This window comes from Histomonas meleagridis (assembly GCF_020186115.1).
Source record: "Histomonas meleagridis strain 2922-C6/04-10x chromosome Unknown contig_1, whole genome shotgun sequence".
NCBI classification, from domain to species: domain Eukaryota; phylum Parabasalia; order Tritrichomonadida; family Dientamoebidae; genus Histomonas; species Histomonas meleagridis.
Genome location: NW_027150746.1, coordinates 1,333,495 through 1,352,709, shown reverse-complemented (window position 1 = coordinate 1,352,709; position 19,215 = coordinate 1,333,495). Strand labels below are relative to the sequence as shown.

At 28.5% G+C, this 19,215-nt stretch overlaps 3 protein-coding genes across 3 annotated transcripts; 1 reads left to right on the top strand and 2 right to left on the bottom strand.

Annotated features, from left to right (window-relative positions):
- Positions 1-4,596: 4,596 nt before the first annotated feature.
- GO595_000373 (uncharacterized protein) lies at positions 4,597-5,667 on the top strand (the record flags this gene model as incomplete). Its single annotated transcript, XM_067916778.1, has 1 exon — positions 4,597-5,667. The coding sequence occupies one exon, from the start codon at positions 4,597-4,599 to the stop codon at positions 5,665-5,667; it is 1,071 nt and encodes a 356-aa protein (XP_067779828.1).
- A 10,626-nt stretch (positions 5,668-16,293) lies between these two features.
- GO595_000372 (uncharacterized protein) lies at positions 16,294-17,730 on the bottom strand (the record flags this gene model as incomplete). The annotated part of the gene is made up of 1 exon (XM_067916767.1): positions 16,294-17,730. One exon carries the CDS (start codon positions 17,728-17,730, stop codon positions 16,294-16,296), a length of 1,437 nt encoding a protein of 478 aa, XP_067779827.1.
- Positions 17,731-17,819: 89 nt separating this feature from the next.
- On the bottom strand, positions 17,820-18,869 carry GO595_000371 (mannose-1-phosphate guanyltransferase beta; the record flags this gene model as incomplete). The annotated part of the gene is made up of 1 exon (XM_067916756.1): positions 17,820-18,869. The coding sequence occupies one exon, from the start codon at positions 18,867-18,869 to the stop codon at positions 17,820-17,822; it is 1,050 nt and encodes a 349-aa protein (XP_067779826.1).
- Positions 18,870-19,215: the final 346 nt, after the last annotated feature.

The window sequence follows — 19,215 nt, the reverse complement described above, 5'->3', positions numbered from 1 at the left end:
GTGTGTGTGTGTTTTTTAAATTGTTAAATCCTATAAAAAGATCGTCAAATAATTTTCGTATTTCTGGATTTCTATTTGCGTCTGCTGCTATTGGAGATATCATATCCATAAGATTTGTATACTTATACATATTATAATTATTATTTACTGCAACTTGCACGGTTTGAATTTCTGTTTCTTCTGTTTCATCAAAATGCTGTGTAAAATAAATGTCTGGAATATCTTCTTCTTTGACCAATAGAAATAGACCAGCTTTATACCTATTAAACAATATGTGGCAACAAGGTTAACCAAATCCTGTTTTAACTTTACAATTACAATCTTCATCATTAATACTATTTAATAATGAAGGAATCTGTACATATACTTTTATAATATACTTTATTTTTTCATATTCAGTATTTAAAATATTAGAACATAAATTACCAAGTTGCTTACCGTAATATGAATCTAAATTGATTTGAATGCTCTTTGTTGCAATATTTTTTTTGATAAGCATTTCTGTATGTAATAAAAATGCATCAATGATATCTTTTAATGTAACAATTTTATGATCTATCCAATTTTTGATTGTAGAAATATTGCCTTCTGCTAAATTCGAAGTATAATGATTTCTTAGTCTATAATGAGCTAATATCTCCGGATCATAATACTTAAGATGTTTCAATAATAACTGCAAATAAAGTTTTTCTTTCGTATTTTTTTGGATTTCATTATTAATCAGTGAAACGTAATCTGATGCTTTCATATTCCCATGAAATAATTTTATTAGCGTTTGATATATTACTGAATTAACACCACAATGATCTGATACATTTCTCAATATATTAACTCTGCAAAATACAATCTTTGAAGTTTTAAAAACATATTTAATTGCTTTTCTTTGAGATTCCAGTCGATCACATATAAATATTCTAAAATTAATATATTTGGAAAGAATAATGTAAAAATCAACAAAATCATTGGATGTTTTTCCCAATGAAATACCTAAAGCAATCATTTGAGCTTTGTCATTCTCGTCGTAGCAATAACATAAAATTATTGGATACTAGTACTTATTAGTATACATAGTATCGTCCATCACACAGATATCTTGTGCATAGGGTTTGGATATAATGGAGCTATTAATTAGAGTTAAACCATGGAATTCATCATCTTTTTTTTGAAATGTCACAATATACTTCTTACTCCATTCTTGAGATTCCGTTTCAAGTTGTTCGATTTCATTTATAAATGTTTTTGCTAAAGCATTTCTTGAATAGTTGTATAGTTGATTTGAAGAAATTGATAAATTCAAATTTTTTCTAATAAAATATGGCGAAGCACCTTTAGAACGCAAATCATTAATTTCTTCTTTTTGTTTTGAAGTAAGAAGGCAAAAAAAACTTTCAACGTATCTCTTATTCATAGAGTAAGTGTGAATCCATTCACCCGAACAATTACATATAATTGAATTCCTGAACTTCACACTGAAGTGGCTTGGGCAATCCTTGAACCTGCACTTATAACAAACATATGATGTAATGTCTCTTTTTTTGGACTCAACAATTGAATGTGGACATCGATGGATCGCCATTTGGTCTTTGATATCGATCTTGAAATCATCAAAAGCACTCATCCCAATTATCCCTTTAATATAATCAATGAATTCAATGGGGGTGCTTTCTTTTATTTCCATTTCTATCTGCAAATTTATAAATAAACGGTTTTGTCCGGACGGTTATGTTGTTTTCCAATTAGACCTAACCCGTAACAAATGTAAAACCAAGAGTAGGAAATCAACAAATGTGATCGATACTTCATTGAAACGCAGACCTTTATAAAATCTGTTTAACCAATGAACATAAGTGGAAGAAATGGAATAATTGAAAGAAAAGATATCAACGATTATTAGTTTGAAAAAACGAAATAATGAGAGTTTTCGCTGGTCTTAAGGTCATTGCTGTTCTTGTGTTCTAAAAAAATGTGTTGTTTGAGTTTGATTACTGATCAATTATCAGAGAAAAAGAATATTAGGACATAGAATGAAACAAACCATTTAACACTTGTGCTTCGAAATCAATAGTTGTGGTCGGATGGGATGTTGGTGGACCTAAATTCAATATTGATTTTCGAAAATGTCAAGACCATGACCAGTCCAAATGGCAAAATGGAGTAGTGATCATCTTCATATTGACCCCCTTGAAAAAAAACACGAGATCATTCTTTGATTGAACAACTTTCAGGAAGATGCATTGAGGCTTTGGCTTGAATGAACTTTTGGCGCCACGTTTATTTTGACTAAATCACGCGCCTTATGATATTTTGCCATTGCTAAATATAAATTCAATGGCCCACAGACGCATTCAATTTTTTTCTGAGAGCGTTGAGAGTGTTTTTTGGTTGGCACTTTTTTGCCCTGCGCATTATCGTTTTTCTATCAAAAGTATTCAAAATGCTTGTCACTTTTCCCCCTGGATTCACGATTATCCAAATAAAAAATCTTCTTAAAATATTATTCGTTTAGAAACTAATGAAAAAAATACTGTAGCACTTTTGATCGGTTTCGGTTGAAATTGTTACTAAAAGTCGAATTTCAGTACTTTTGACATCGGCTTACTTACGGTGTGTGGTAAATCATCCAAAACAAAATTGGGACGATAAGTAGTTAATTTACATTGGATTTTTTAAATCATGATTCGAATATTCTGAATTCCACTTTTTGATGAGTTAACTCATTTTTTGTGCTATGTCAAGTGGAAAAGGTATACCACTTTTGACGATAGAAGCTACTCATAAGATAAATATGGCAAAATAATATACGATTAAAAGACAGTAAAAAAGTGGACAAAGTCAAAATATTTATAACGATAATATTGATATCAAAAAGTGGACCGTATCAGAATATTTGATAACCGTTAATTCACTTGCATTATCGTTAACCTCCGTACGATAGTGCAACGTTTAGGACATACAATAATATTCAAAAATTTATCAATTAAAATAAATTAATGCCAAATTAATATTCAGATATAAATTAGTCGAAGGCCCTAATCACTTTGTGAACCATCATACTTTGGCATTATTTCCCAAACTTCTTGTGGAGTCATTTTCTCTTTGTTTATCATGTAAAGATGTATGTGAAGCCAATGCATATTATATTCATTTACAATTTCATCGATTGTTGAGTTATCTATCTTGGCTTGCTCATAAGTTATTCATAAATGATCGATCTTTGCATTTTCTTCAGGAGTATAGAAATGGATTCGAAATTGTTTAACTTGATATTGATTAGAAACAGAGACAAATGCATCACCAACGAATTCACCCCCATTATCAGTGACTATGGTGTGAGGTACATGATTTGTTTCTGCAATTATTAAAATCATAATTTTTTTTTAAATCAGCAAAAACGCTTTCATCAGTTTTATCATCCAGAACCTCAAAATATAATATTTTTCGAGATCTATCATCGATAAAAATTATAAAATATTTCTGATCCTCATGGTTTTTTTTTTTTGGATTATGCAGATCTGTACGCCAAATTTGATTTACTAATGGGGCAACAAACATTAGATCATGAACATTATCTGGTTTATATTCCTTCTCGAATAAGTATAGTCCTTAAGTTTCAAATATCCGTTTGACTTCATTTTCCGTAACTGTGAAACCCTTTCTTAAAAGAACATCAGTCATCTTTTGATAACCAACCCCAAATTTTTGTATATAATTCAATATTGTGTCAATCATTTTCGAATCAACAATTTTTGGTTTCCTTCCTTCATTAAGTTTTGGATATTTAATCCCAAATTTTTGAAAAACTTTTGGAATGATAGAATTAGAACATTTGAATCTTGCACAAATGTCTTTACCGGATATAAAACCTACCTCCAATAAAGCTTTCAATTTGATAATATCCTTCTTTGAAATAAGTTCAAGTTGATTACCGAAGTCATCTAGTACATCTTTATGTACATTGATGTTATTTTCATTTTTCATGAACAATAATGAATTCTTAAGACATTCAACGAGCTGCTCTTCTTGAATTTCATTTTCATCTATATTTGCTAATTTACAAAACAAGAAGAATGTATGATCAAAATTGAAGTTCTTAATAACTTGCAATTATTTTATTCACCATTTTAATTGAAAATGGTTTTAAAACATTCAATTTTTCTCTTGAATTCTTTATTACTTTTGGAGCTGCGTTCATTTCATTTAAAAAGTTGTCTTATAATCAAAATAAACTTCAAATAATTTATAAAAAAGCCATCAAAATTTTTATTGAAATTATTTCTTGTATTTTGGGTACCTCCTTGAGGAGGAATTGCTGCTGAATTTGTTGAATAAACACCAAATTTGAAAAAGAAATTTCGAAATTTGTAAAAAAATATTTTGACGTAAAATCATATTTCTTGTATTTTGGGTACCTCTTTGAGGAGGAATTGCTGCTGAATTTGTTGAATAAGCACCAAATATTATTAATCGATATTTTTGCTTCCCTTTTTCATTATTTGGAATATTTTGACATTTTCACTTTTTCAATTGAATGTGATCGTTCTGGAAAAGTGGAGTACGTTTTCCACTTACAATACACTCATTTTTTGTGCCAGGTTCATGAACACATCTTCATATCAACAAGTGTCTCCAGTACCCCTTACTGCAGACTATGAGGCTGATGCTCCACCTCCAGAATATACTTATCAATCAAACTCCAGTATTGAATTTCAAAGTTATAATGATGATCATCACTTGAACTCACTTAAATCTGGTATCAGCAAAGCCATTAAATACTTTTCAAAATGGTATCGAATCGCTGGACTTATTATTACAATATTCTTTTCCTTTTATATGATTTTATTATTTTCTTTTTTTTACAAAGAATATAGTATAGCCAAAAAAGACCACGCTGTCCTTTCAGTCCCAGCCTCTGTTCCAGCACTCCATTGGGTTCTTTGCCTAGTTGCAGTAACTTTCGGTATATTTCTCATGCTTACAAACCATAAAATTAATTGGAAACTTACGCTTTTTGCATTTATTGTTTTTGTTGTATTTTGGATTATTAATGGTGCTGTTGTAAGTCAAACATCAGTCTACAAAGCCGCCAAAAATCCGATTACCCTTCAAGCATACAATGAACTTACTAATGCTCCATATTCAATGATAAGAATTCATGGAACATATACAACGATCGAATATTACTATTCAAAAGGGGAACAAAAGTCAAGAATTGTCACACGTCATTGCTATTCTCCATATGTCACACTTTTTGCCTCAAATTGGACAGATAATTCCCATTATCCAAACGTAAGCAATATTGACACCGAGCTTAGTTTCATCAGTATTTCAAGTAAGATTGCTTGGGAAGACGAATCAGAGCTTCGTATTAAATATCTTCTTGATCAATACTTAAAAGAAATGAAAGCATCCGGTTCGCGTTGCAAAAAGTGGAAACAAGAGCGCACTGACTCTATTGATGATTACCTTGATAGTCTCGTGGTGTCTGAAAAAGGATTGACGGGAGTTTTGTCACGACCAGTACAAGTCGCACTTTCTATATTTTGGTCGCCGGCTGCTTTCATCTATAAACTTGCCGCGGAATCTTATTATGAAGCGGGAAGTCTGGTCAAAACGAATTGCGTAATGACACAAACCCCATCTTTTTCACAATTTTCAATGAGTTGCTAAAATATTTGGACTAATAAATGATGGTACGACATAACTTTTTGGTTTTTTGTTTCAAGAAGTTCTAATTTTGATACTAATCAGTATGTATCAATTTCTAAAATTTGCTCATATAAAGTTATTTGTTTAATTTTAGGTTTCATTTTTCAAGCTCTTGAGCTCCGCAAGTTGTTTTATCTTTTAATCATTTGTTGTGATTCTTTGATGAAGAACAGCGAATTAATTAAACGTACAAAAAGAATGATTGGTCAAAAAACAAAAATATCTATAAAATGTTTTAATAAATATAAAAATTCTAAAATTCTTTATTTAAATAAAAATTATTATTTTAAGAATAAAAGAAAATTAATATTAAATTGATTCATTTATTTTTAGGTGATGAATTATTTAATTTTAATTTATTTCGTTACGCAAGCAAAATCATATCAATAATTTAACATTTTTATACATTGAAACAAAAAGATACCACAAATACACTTATAAGGTATTTCTATGAAAAGTATTTAAGAATCCTTTTTCAAAATAAGTAACTATGATTCTGTAAACCATTCAATCACGAGGCACCCTTATAGCAGATGCTTACAAATTTCGTCTTTTGATCATTTTGAAATAGGAACGACCTTCATATTTCTGGAGGTTCATCCTTGTGCCTATAGGCAAATGTCATGTTTTTATAGTATTCTTTGGGGAATTTGATTGGTGGTTGAGGATTAGCTAGAATTGAATTTCGTGCATTATGATATAAATGACAGATATTTTTGGGTTCAATTCCAAGAGAAATGTATTTGCTAAATTGTCTTGCATAAGCTTCAGGTGATTCTTCTTGTAGTTTTACCATTTGATTAAAAATTAACATTCCATTATAAACATTTTCCTTATATTCAGATATTTCTTCGAAGTTAAGCAAACACTGTGTCCTAAATGCATCAAGAACTGCTGTTATTAGCATTGATGTTGCAAGTCTTTTTCCACAATCTAATTGTAATTCGAAAGGTGGCTCTGCAATATCTCCAATATTATAAATAAGTTTAAATCTACAAGAGATCAAAAGTCCTGTTAAAAAAGCTGCTGGTACATTTGTAAAACCGCAATTGATTCCATGATTTTTTAATTCAATTGAATTGGCTGAACATAGTGTTCTATCAATTCCGTTTATTGTTTTTACTATATCTATCTTTATCTTAGTATTTGTAATTCGAATAACAATTCTGATTGGTTCTTCCATAATATGGCATTCCTAATTATATTGAAAACATTTGTCATTTTATGATTTTCTGAAGATTTAAGTGTGTTGTTTTGGTCTACTTTTCAATGTTGAACGTTAAATAAAATGGAAAAGGAAATTAGAATGATCTCCCAAAAAGAAGGAGATCTTCTCGATAACATGTTATACCTTCATAAGGCATCTTCAATTTTACAATTTAAGTATCAATATTTTAATACCGAAATTCTTATGAAGAATTCTATTTCTCTTCAAAAAAAGTTGACTCCTCTAAATTTAAACATGTTAAAGTCATTGTCACTTACTACTGGACCAACTTCTTTTTGGAAAGATGGTTTACTTGATCTTCTTCAAAAAATTTATCCAAATGTTACTTGGATATCAAGCTACTTTGCAACTGTTTCATTTCCATCTTTATTTTCTCATTTTATTTTTGCTGAATATGCAGAATCAGGATTAAAATTCATAAAAGCTTATATCAACGATTCACTTGCTCATCTTCTTGTAATATCTTTTTTGCGGTGTTCCACTATTTTCCGTGTACGTTTGTTTCAAACATTTATCACTGTTTTAGGAATGTGTGATAATTTTGGACTCAATACTATTCAATTTTCACTTGAGGAATCCATTAAAAAATGTGTTTCATACCTATCACAATATCATCTCCAAGCAATTTTAGAGCTTTCTAAAATCGGAAAAGATAAAGCAATTTTTGCAATTAAAAGTTTCCTCATTGAAACCGTAAGCCTTTGGAAATATTCACCTTTAATGTATTTTACTAATTATGATATTATTACACAAACACCTTCAGTTTTCGAACAAGCAATTTCCAATCTTTTCAATTCAAAGCAAAACGAACTTTTTGAGATGTTTACGCAGTGCACTACTTATACACCATTACCAAATTTTCAAGAAAATTTTCTTGGTACAAGTGTTCGTTATTTATTAAGTGAAGTTGACATGGAGATTCTCCCATGTATACAAGATCCCATAAAATATTTACCTAAAGTTCAACCGAATAAAATCGAAAACAATTCCGAAGTTTCAATTGCGATGAGTATTTCAGTTCTATTAAACAATAGTCAAACCAAAACATATCAAGTAGCATATGGAAAATCAATATCATTTGAAGAAATCAAATTAAATATTAATCTTATCAAAGAAATTATTGATTTACAATGCTCAAGTTATGCGCATAAAATATTCGGAATGCCAAAGATAGATACTAAGCAAAAATTAAACTTTATAAATCAACAAAGAGATGAATTTGCATATGAACAAATATTTTTCTTCAACAAAAGTTCGAGTAAACCATATTTAGATTATGTCCAAAATTACAACAAAGCAGAAATCATTAATAAACTTGATCAAAAAATTAACGAAAACCTAAAAAATAATGTACAAACAAGTTATGCACTTGGTACAGCAGTGATTGATGTGAATAACGAATTGAAATCAATGTATTTCCAAGGATATAAAAAAGCTTCAAAAGATTATACACCTGCTTACTTCGTCGAAGTGTTTTGTGATATAGTTGAGAAAATTGAGTTTAATTTGATATGTTTTAAATTGTCTGAGAATTGTTTGTCTTTTGATTTCCCGAGGGGTAAAACTGTTGAGGAATTTGTGAACTCGAATAAGGTGTCGGATTTGTTTGTGAAAGAAATTAAAAAATATGCAGATGCAAATCTTTTCTTTGTGAATAAAGCAACAATTGAGTTAATAAAGCCATTCTTTGTTCAACTAGAAAAATCTTTAGAAAAATGTTATAAACAAAGAAAATCGTTAAGATGTTTCGGTGAAATGTTTCGAATTTTTATAGAAATGATCAAAATTTTGAATAATTGGATTAAAGATGAAAATCAAAGTGATGGGAATTTAAAGAGGAAATTGTTGTCTTTCATATATGATGGAAATAACCCAATATATACCCGATTTTTCTTTATTAATGTGCTGTATGAGGTTGAAATAAATCCGCATAAATTTGAGTTGAATATGATTAACGATTCATTCGAAAAAACGATATTCAATAATATTAATGATCTAAGAATATGGTTTGAAGTAATTAAACCTCGCAAATAAGAAATATTATTGTTTGGAATTCAATAAAAAAATTAATTTTTAATTTTCTTTTAGAATCTGAGAAACTTTTTTTTTTTATTAATTAACCTATAATATGTGATGAATAATTGATGCTTAAGCATCCCATTAAGAACAATATTTACACAGAACATGCTAATGTATTCTTTTTATTTTGCTTGAGTCAATATCTAATATTAAAATATTTTTAATAAATTGAACCAAAAAAAAGTAAAATAATAACAATAACTCTTTTCAAATGAAATTTTTATGGCATCAGACAAAAAAAATTTATAAATTCAATTTAAATAGTATCATTTAGATGAAAGAAATTTGCATAATCAAAAAAAAAATTTCATTGAACTATTATTTTAAATCAATAAAAAATGAGCAAGTTATCTTGACGACTATTTTTGTCGACCAAGCTTGTTTTAAGGCCATAAAAGTTTTCATGTTTGCATGACCACCTGGTCATAATTTTTGAAATAAAAATTGTGTTGTGAAAAACAGCCTTTTGAATAAGATTATTCTGATAAAACTGATCACTCTATCAATTACCAACTTTTTGACAGTAATTATCAAGTTTGTAGCTGTATTCAATACATTTTTATCGTCTCCTTCTGCCAAAAAGCGTCTACCATCAAAAGTAAATTTCTATTAAAAATGTAATGATTTATATATATTTATCAAAGAATTTAGCTAAAGATTAAATGTCCCACATGGACTTTATAAAGGAAATGATACGTCCAGACATTAAATGTCAGCATATTACGCGGATATTTGTAAAGAAGAACTTAATATTTGAATGATACCGTTAAACATGGGAACCAGTAACCGTTTTTAACTCAAATTTGAACAATTGCGAAGTTGACAAACAAACTGAAATGGGTGAAAACATCATAGACTTACATATATCACGGACTATATCTAAATCGTCTTTTAATCATACAGCAAGCTCTGTCTTTAAGGAGTTGGTTGAGAAAGTACCAGATCCAATTTTTCCCTCAAAAAGGCAAGCATCAAATTTCCAAAAAATTCAAGACGTCTTAGAAGACTTTTGGTCAAATGACCACTCGCTTGTGTCCATTATAATTCCATGTCTTACATTAGCTGATGTAAACCCTTTAAGTTGCTTTGTACAATTTTCAACAAATATACCAGAAATCAATCAAAATACATCACCAAAAAAGGGAACCAGTGGTAAATCATATTACACAGATTTGCTTAATGATGTAGATTGGGATCAACCTAAAAATCGTTTATGTGCCTTATCACTTAACTCCATGATTCTATGCTATTTCTTTGATTTAATCATTGCACAAATCAAGTTTGATGATTCTAATGCCAAACTTTATGTTAAATTGTTTTTCCGAATATTAAATATATTTCCTAAAGATGCCAATGAATTCTTTAGCATAGCCTATCGCAAGCCAGTCAAGTTCATTGCTCCCACCATATGTAAGTTTTCAATACATGTTGATTCCAAATATATCATAACTCCTTTTGATGGGATTTTTGGAGTTGAAGATAAGACACAAAAGATCAAAGCATCTGAAGCATTATCATCACCCATGTTTGAGATCTATTTATATTTTTTTTCTGAAATCACACTTGGTGCGAAAGTTGATGAGAATATCTTAAAAGATACATATAAACTATTAGAGAAGATACGAAGTGTTGGGAACAAGATCAAAGATTTTGATTCATCGCTTCATAAAGCCTTATTAACATGTATGATCAATATCGTTGGAATGTTATTTATGAATGATCCTAAATTTACCAATTCCAAAACGATTATAGAAATCAATGATTTTACGTTATCATTAATAAAGAATAATAATTATAGAGGACCAGCGCATGCATTACATACACTTATTTATGTATTTGCAGATACAAATAAAACAATATCAAAGCCGATCATGAAATTTATTAATAAATATTTAAAGCCACTTGTAGGGAAGCCCGAATTTTCGGGTTGTTTCTTACAATCGATTACAATACTTTTACGAGGAAAGAACTATAAACAAAATTCATTGTTACGATTAACAGGAGAAAACTTTAATTGGCGAACTAAGAAAGAATTCTTTGGGTCAGATACACGACAATTTATGGTTTCGAGTATCTTTTCATCTAATAACTCAGCATGTTTTGTAGATTATCAAATCGAGTTATCTGATTTCTTCTTACAATATTCATCAGATCCAAGTTCAGGTTTTGCACGTGATATATTTCCTAAGTTAATGTTAGAATCATTTAAGAAGAATAATATGCGATCAGTATTACTTACAATCAAACGAATGTTATCACCTCGAAGTGGTTATCCACAAAACTTAGGATTTCAAGATCAATTAGTAGATTTAGCACATTCGACAATAGTACCATTAATTAATGATGAATCGATGTTACAAAACAATGACAATAATATGAAGTTATGTAAAACTTATCCAATATTACAATCATTAAAGATGTGTCATAATGATATTTATAAAGTATTAGATGAAAACTTATCATTAACACAAGTAGTTAAAGCTCCAGTTATTAGTGCTAAAATTATAACAACACAATTACAAAAATGGAGTAAGAAAACTGATTTACCTTTAGTAATTAATCGATATGAAGCTAACATTGAATTTGTTAATCAAGCAAAGATTGAACAAAAGAATTCATTACAAGCATTAGAAATAGTACCATTAGTTTCTATTGATGATGAAATTATTATACCTGTTTGTGAGATCATTAATTCATCTGATGTTTATTCATCATTATTAGCTTCAAGGATATTAGAATTAATATGTTATCAAGATGAAAAGAATAGTAAATTAATCACACAACAAATTGTATTAAATTTACCAGGAAATATTAATTTATGTGTACCTAACTTATTTAGAAGTTTATGCGTTATTCAACAACAAGTTGAAATATCTTTATCATTAAATAGAATATTTGATGATGAACAAATTATTTTAGTTAATACAATATTAATCATTTCATTATGTTGTTCTTATTATCAAGTACGAATTTTAACATTAAATATTATTGAACAACTTGAACATGTTATACCAAATAATAAATTGTCATTAAATGAATTCATTGAAAAAAATGATAAAATTATATCTAAAATCGCTAAAGAAAATATTTTAAGAGGTTATATCCAATCAGAAGAAGTCATTAAAAGTTGTAGTGATATAAGTTTTAAAGATGTAGCATCATCACAATGTAATAACTTTTATCAATTTTATGTTGCTGCATTTGCACATGAATTTATTAAGAATGAATATAATGAAGATTTAGGTTATAATAAGTTAAATGAAATTTTAGAAGAAATTTTAAAGGATTCCATAAAGTTTGAAATAATTGATCCAATGTTTTATTGTAACTTAGTCATATTTTGGATAAATACACAAATTTATGAAGATAAAATTGATCAATCAATATTTTCTAATTATGATCAAAATATTTGTCGATTATTAACAAAAGATGAAACTAATTTCCTTAATACTTGTGAATCAATATTTTCTACACTTGAATTAAAAGTATTATTACAATTATTTGATTTTACTGCACATTGTTCACCAAGTTATAATTTATCTTTATTAGTTGGTGTTAGAAATGCTATTCATCGACCAGAATTCATTAATTTGGATTATAATAATCCAATCTTTAAAACATTTTGGAAATTCTTTGATTTTATAGCATTCCAATTTAATAAAGAAGATGGTGGTATTAGTGATCAAATGGAGAAAGTCATTAATAATAATTTAATAATTACATCGAAAACATTTTTCGAATTAATATATAATAAAAATAATTCATATCCAAATGGTCCATATTTACGAATTCCAATTTTCTCATTAGATTCAATCGAAAACTTTCAAAAAGAAAAATGGTTTAACTTTATCTTAAGTCAATGTTCATCAAATCCTATCGCTAAAGAAGCATTACATTGTTTATTATATATTACAGGGTCACAAGAAACTGAATTATCAGGGAAACTTAAAGAATCCGAATTTGTCTCATTAGATATTTTAGATATTATATTACATAAATCACCAAAACTTTTAGATCGTTATATAACATATTCATCTGAATGTAAACCAATTTATTTTGATTCGATAGCGCGACAATTTATACAAATTGAAACATATAAAGATTTATTTAAGAAATTAAAAGAAAGAAATATAAAAGGACAAAAGAAAGAAGAAGAAGAATTCACACAAACATTTTATGTTAAAACAGGTTCATTATTAGCATTATCATTTTATTATTTAGCATTATCACATAACTTATCAAAGACTTATTCATTTTTAACTAACATTGTATTTTCATCATCATTAATTAATAATGATCAAAATATTACATATACATTAATTGAAAAATATAATAAAATTGGTATTATTCAATATAGTGAATTTTCGGAATTATTTTCAGATGTAATTGTTGAATTAAGTTCATTATTAAGTCATACACATTCATTTTGTAGTGAACAATTTGTATATCAAATATATCAAATCTTAACAAAGACTAAAGACTTAATATTAATACGGAAATTACTTTTATTTGTAATTCCTTGGATACGTTCTATTAGTTTTGATTTAACATCGAAATGTATATTACAAAAGACATCGAAATATTTTTATTCTTTTAATTTATATTCATTCATTGATTTAAACTCTTCGATCTTATCAAATATATTAACAATTATAGTAACAAATGCAAAACTTCAACAAAAATTAAGAATTAGTCAATCAGGTTTTGATTTATCAGATGAAAGTAAATTTAATATAAATAAAAGTCAATCAAAGAAAACATCACTTTCTCCACCTACAGAATATCGAAGTTTAATCGATCAAATATTAGAATTCCAAGTTAAAACTGATAAAACTTCAATCTTCCAAATATATGTTTTACATTGTATTTTTAATTTAACACGTTCACATCGAGTTGGTAAAACATTATTAAGTTATTTATTCTCAACAAAACGTAAAGAAACAGCAGAAATATTATTCAAATTCTTAAGGTTTAGTTCATGGTTAAATTATCATAATTTAGTTGCAAAAGAAAAAAATACTTCGTTCGTTACTATACAATCACCTGCTAAATTCGATATGAAAGATATCTTTGATCCGACAATATTAACTACTACTAATATGAAAAGAACTTTATATAAATGTTCTAAAAATCAAAGTCAAGAAGATTTAAAGTTAATAAACAAAAAGAAAAAACCTCATAAAATATCAAATGAATCTGATAAAGATTTTCCAGAGATTAAAGATGATCAATTATATTCTAAAACTTATGTATCAATAATTAATTTTATATTACCAATAATTTATGAACAAATATCTAAAGATCAAATTCAATCTCAATCACAAGTTTTATTATCATTTTCTTTAATTATGTTAAATATATTTCCGAAAACTTTAAAAATTTTAACAAAATTATTACCACAATATAAAACAGATAAAGAAGTTGACATTGATTCTGTTTTAGGATTTGTTAATACATTTGATGAAAAACAAAAAGAAGAATTTGGTTTCGAATTATTATCATGGGGTACAATGTGTGGCGACTTAAACATTGCAAAAATTGCAATGAAAATTTATTCATATATATTAACACCTTATAATAATGATGTAGAAACTGCTATAATTAATTCGATCATTGATGTATCTCAAGCTATATATGAATTAAATCAATCATTTGAAGTACATAATGTAATAGATTTATCTTATGAATATATTGCAGTATGTATTTCAGCTTTAAGTGAATTAATTAAAAAACTTGAAAAACCTTCGATAGAGACCGTTAAGCTATCATTACAATTTATTTCTTATGTTAATCAAAAAATAGTAATGAATTCATTAATCTTATTAAATACATTATTACAAAATAATTATATATGTAATACATTACAAAACTCTAATATCACCGGGTTTTATATGATATTAGAAAATAATAATATGCAAATTAAAAACCCGAAAATTATTTATGATATAATATGTAAATCAATTAATACAAATAATTTAAATTTCTTAATGAATAATGAAAAATCATTACCTGTAACTTGTTTATTATTCTTAACAATGAAATATATATTTAATGATTTATCAAACTCAAGAAGAATTCAATTCATTTTAAGTGAAAAATTCGATGATCAATTAATTGTTGATCAATTAAATGAGAAGATACCTGAAAATGATTTATATTTACGATTATCTAAAATGATTACATCTGTCGAAGTTAAAATTATTTTAAACTTATTATTAAAAATCCAAAACTCGAATAAAAATAATAACCCTTATATATATGAATTAGCTATAAAACTTTTGGATAATGATTTATTTAATAATAACATATTTAATAATTTGGTGGAAATTGCAACTGATGATAAAACTCCTGGTAATTCATTCGCTATACATAACTTTATAACAAAATGGAATCAACGTTCTAAAAACTTCGATGAGAAGAATGATAATGTAATCGATAACAACAATTATAATATGTTATTTGCTTTCGAGCCTTTGAAAAGGAGTGATAATATTTCAACAAAAATATCAAAACTTGACAACATTAAGGAATTTTTGCCTTTATGGCTAATTGACCCTGCTTATAAACTATGCCCTTCTGTCGCTGGTAATATGGCAATTTCATTACAAATCGAAATAGACCCATTTACAAGTTGGGAAAAGATGATGAAATCTATAAAGTCTTCAAGAGTGAAGGCAGAGTTATTTGAATGCAATGACAATAATTTTGAGATAATTGAAAGGTTTATTAGAGATGTGACCGTTTTGGAGGAATCAACAGATAATTTGATTAACATTAATAAGATAGACGATATAAGTAATAATGGTGGTACAAAGAAAAATAACATGTTGCAGACATTCGAACCGGATTTGGATTCTGTTTTAAATGTTGGTAATGATGAAATTCAAAAATATGAAAGAAATAATGGCGTGAACTTCTTTAAGGATTTTTTGATATGAAAAATTGATATTTTATTAAACTGAAATAATGTTTAATTTTTTTATAATTTAATTGTGAAACTATTCGCAAAAAAAACTAAAAACACTTTTATTAATATTTTATTAAAGTAAAGTTGTTATGTTCGATTAAAATGTAAAAAATGTTTTCGTAGTAAGTGAATAATCACCAGAAGTATTACCTTTGTGGCAAACCTTTCCATAATTTTTTGCTTAACTGTTAATGACTTAACGATGTTCATTTTTTTCACATCAAAAGAATGTAACGCATGAAAAAAAAAATGAGAATCGCATTTTTCTTTATTTTTTTTATGGGTACAAATAGGAGAGATTACTTTCTTTTGGTTAGGATGATGTTCTCCCATCGCGAAGCGTCAGAGATGTTTTATACAAAAACATTATTGAATCTGATTGAAGTAAAAAATTCGAACTATTAAAAACACTTGGATCAAAATTGTTGAACTTCTTTTTCATATCTTCAAGAAGCTTTTCAGCGTTTTTCTTTCCTTCATTAATATATGAATGGGAAATTAATCCCGCTATGTATCTGTTTATCAAATCATAATCAATAGCTTGTTGCTCCATTATTTGAACTGTGATTACTCTAAACCTTTTAAGGCCCAATTCTGTTGTGAAGAAAATGACAAATTGTAAAGTCGATTGTTTCATTCCTTGAGTATTAAACTTGAAATAGAATGTCTGTCCTGCCTCGATCTTCGGTGTCATTACTGATTTGCTTGATCTCATCAAGCCAGTTCCTGCATAATCAGTAATTGAATAACCATCTGGAGCTCTTGCATAAATGAAAGTATCATGAAAAATTGATCGTGTTAAAGATGGTAATAAAATACTTTTGATTTTTTGAAGATCTGAACCTGGAGGTATAAACTCGAGAAAACCGCCAGTGATTGAAGGAAATTGAAATAAAGGACTTTTGTATTGAATATTATCGGCAAACACAGCTAGTGAAATTTGTGTTCCTTTTTTGCATACGTCAAGTGCTTTAAAGTAACAATCCTCAGAAGCCATATTATGGAAATCATTTGCATCTAAAATGTAACGTAGTGATGTTCCAAATGGAGTGGATACATCAATTCCAAAATCAATGGCAAATTTGGCACAATTTCCATGTTCATTGATTTGAATTTTGGAAATCATTGTTTTGATTTCTTGTATGTAATGACAAAATCCAGTCATGGCTGCAAACAATTGAGAAATTTTGCATGTTGGAACAAAATCACTAAAGGTTTGTAATTGAAGACTTTCGCGAAATTTTACAACTGTTATCGATCCATGTAAAAAACAAATTCCTATTTGTTTATACTCATAACATGAACTGTAAGATGATATAATTATGTCTAAAATATCAGGTATTTTTTTGATTAATGATAATGAAATTATGTAAAAATCTGTTGGAACAAATTTGTTTCGAATTCTGTACATTTTTGATGGAATTCCATCATAAGCTTCATCACGGTATTCTGGTAAATTAGGATCGATCGGAATTGATGTTGTGTTTTTAGTTCCGCAAAGAGAACATATATAACATGACAAATTCCTTTGGTTGAATTTATTATAAAATGCTCCACAGCCATGACATCTTGGTATGCTATCACCAGGGAAAGTTGTTGTTTCTGGTTTTATTGAATGAAATGGAAAAGGACAAAGTCTTACACCAATTTCATTCGGTTGAGTTTTTCCGATCTCGTCTGGGTGATGATGTGTTACTTGTGCATAAGTTGATGAAAGTTGAGGGTGAAATAATGGCTGATTGTTTTGCATTCACGATAAAGAAAAGAACGTTAAAAATAAACGGTTTTTGCTCTTATCGAAATGAAACTCAAAAAAATGAAAATTTTAAACTTTAAAGTTTAGATTATGATTGTTGGTTGAAGTATTGACTTGTCGACTGCTTTGTGAGGGCAAACAACAGCACCCTTCAAAACAAGTTTATCTTTGATTGTAACATCAAGACCAAAAACGCATAGGCCTTCTAAATGAACCCAAGAACCAACCTTAGATTCCCATCCAACAATCGTATCTTGGATAAAAGTAAATTTGCCGATTTTTGAATTTGCAAGAATAACTGAATTCTCGATGCAGCATCCATCTCCAATGACTACGCCAGGACCAATAACAACGTTAGGTCCGATTTGGCAATCTTTTCCGATGGTTGCTGTTTCATCGATCATTACTTTGTCCTTGTCTTTGAGGAATATTGGAATGCAGCTGAGGTAAGCGCTTGGTGTACCAATGTCCATCCAATAGCCTTCAAGTTTCATGACGAAAAGTTTGCCTTCGGATGCCATTTGTGGGAAAATTTCACGTTCAATGGAAGTCGGAACGGGTTTAACCCTGTCAATAACAGAAGGTTCAAAGATATAGTGGCCTGCATTAATGGATCTACCAACAAATGTTTGAGGTTTCTCAACAAATCTTTGAATACGATGATTTTCGTCGGAAAGAATTACACCAAATCTTGATGGATCTTCAACATCCCATGACATGATGGTACCTTCGCCGCCATGTTTTACGTGGAATTCAAGAAGATCCTTGAATGGGTATTTCGAAATAACATCGGAGTTCAACATGAAAAACCTGTGACCTTTAAGATGTTCTTTTGCAAGAGCAATTGGTCCTGCTGTTCCCATTGGTGAGTTCTCAATAGAAGGGATGATTTCTACTGTTGGATGATTCTTTTGGTATTTGCCGATATATTCTTTAAAGTCGCTTTGAAGTTCAGATAAAGCAAAAACTATTTTTTTGCATCCTACTTCTGTGAGTGCATCTAACATGTATTCAACCATTGGTTTATTGCAAAACTCAACAAGTGGTTTGGAGCGGGAAAAGGTTAGTGGACGGAATCTTGTGCCAAAACCACCAACAAGTACGAGTGCAGCCAAAGGAAGATCTTCTGCCATTGTGAAATGCCTTTTGACTGTTTTACATTGCTTTAAATGAATGGGTTTTTATCGTTATATGAAATTCAATGTGGCTGAGTAGAGCTTTTTGATGGATAAAACCGTTAACCGCCGATTAGTTTGGTGGCAATTTGAATGCTTAACGTCCTCCAAATGGAATCAAATTTGATGTGTAAATTAAAATTTATTTTGTTAAAAAAGAGATGTTAACATGCACTCACGGAACACTCTTTGTTAAGCCACTAAATAACAATTGTTTTTAAACTATGATGTGCTATCTTTAATTTCATTTAATTGAGGAATAAATCGATCGGTGTTAATTGAAAATCAATTGAAACATCTTCCC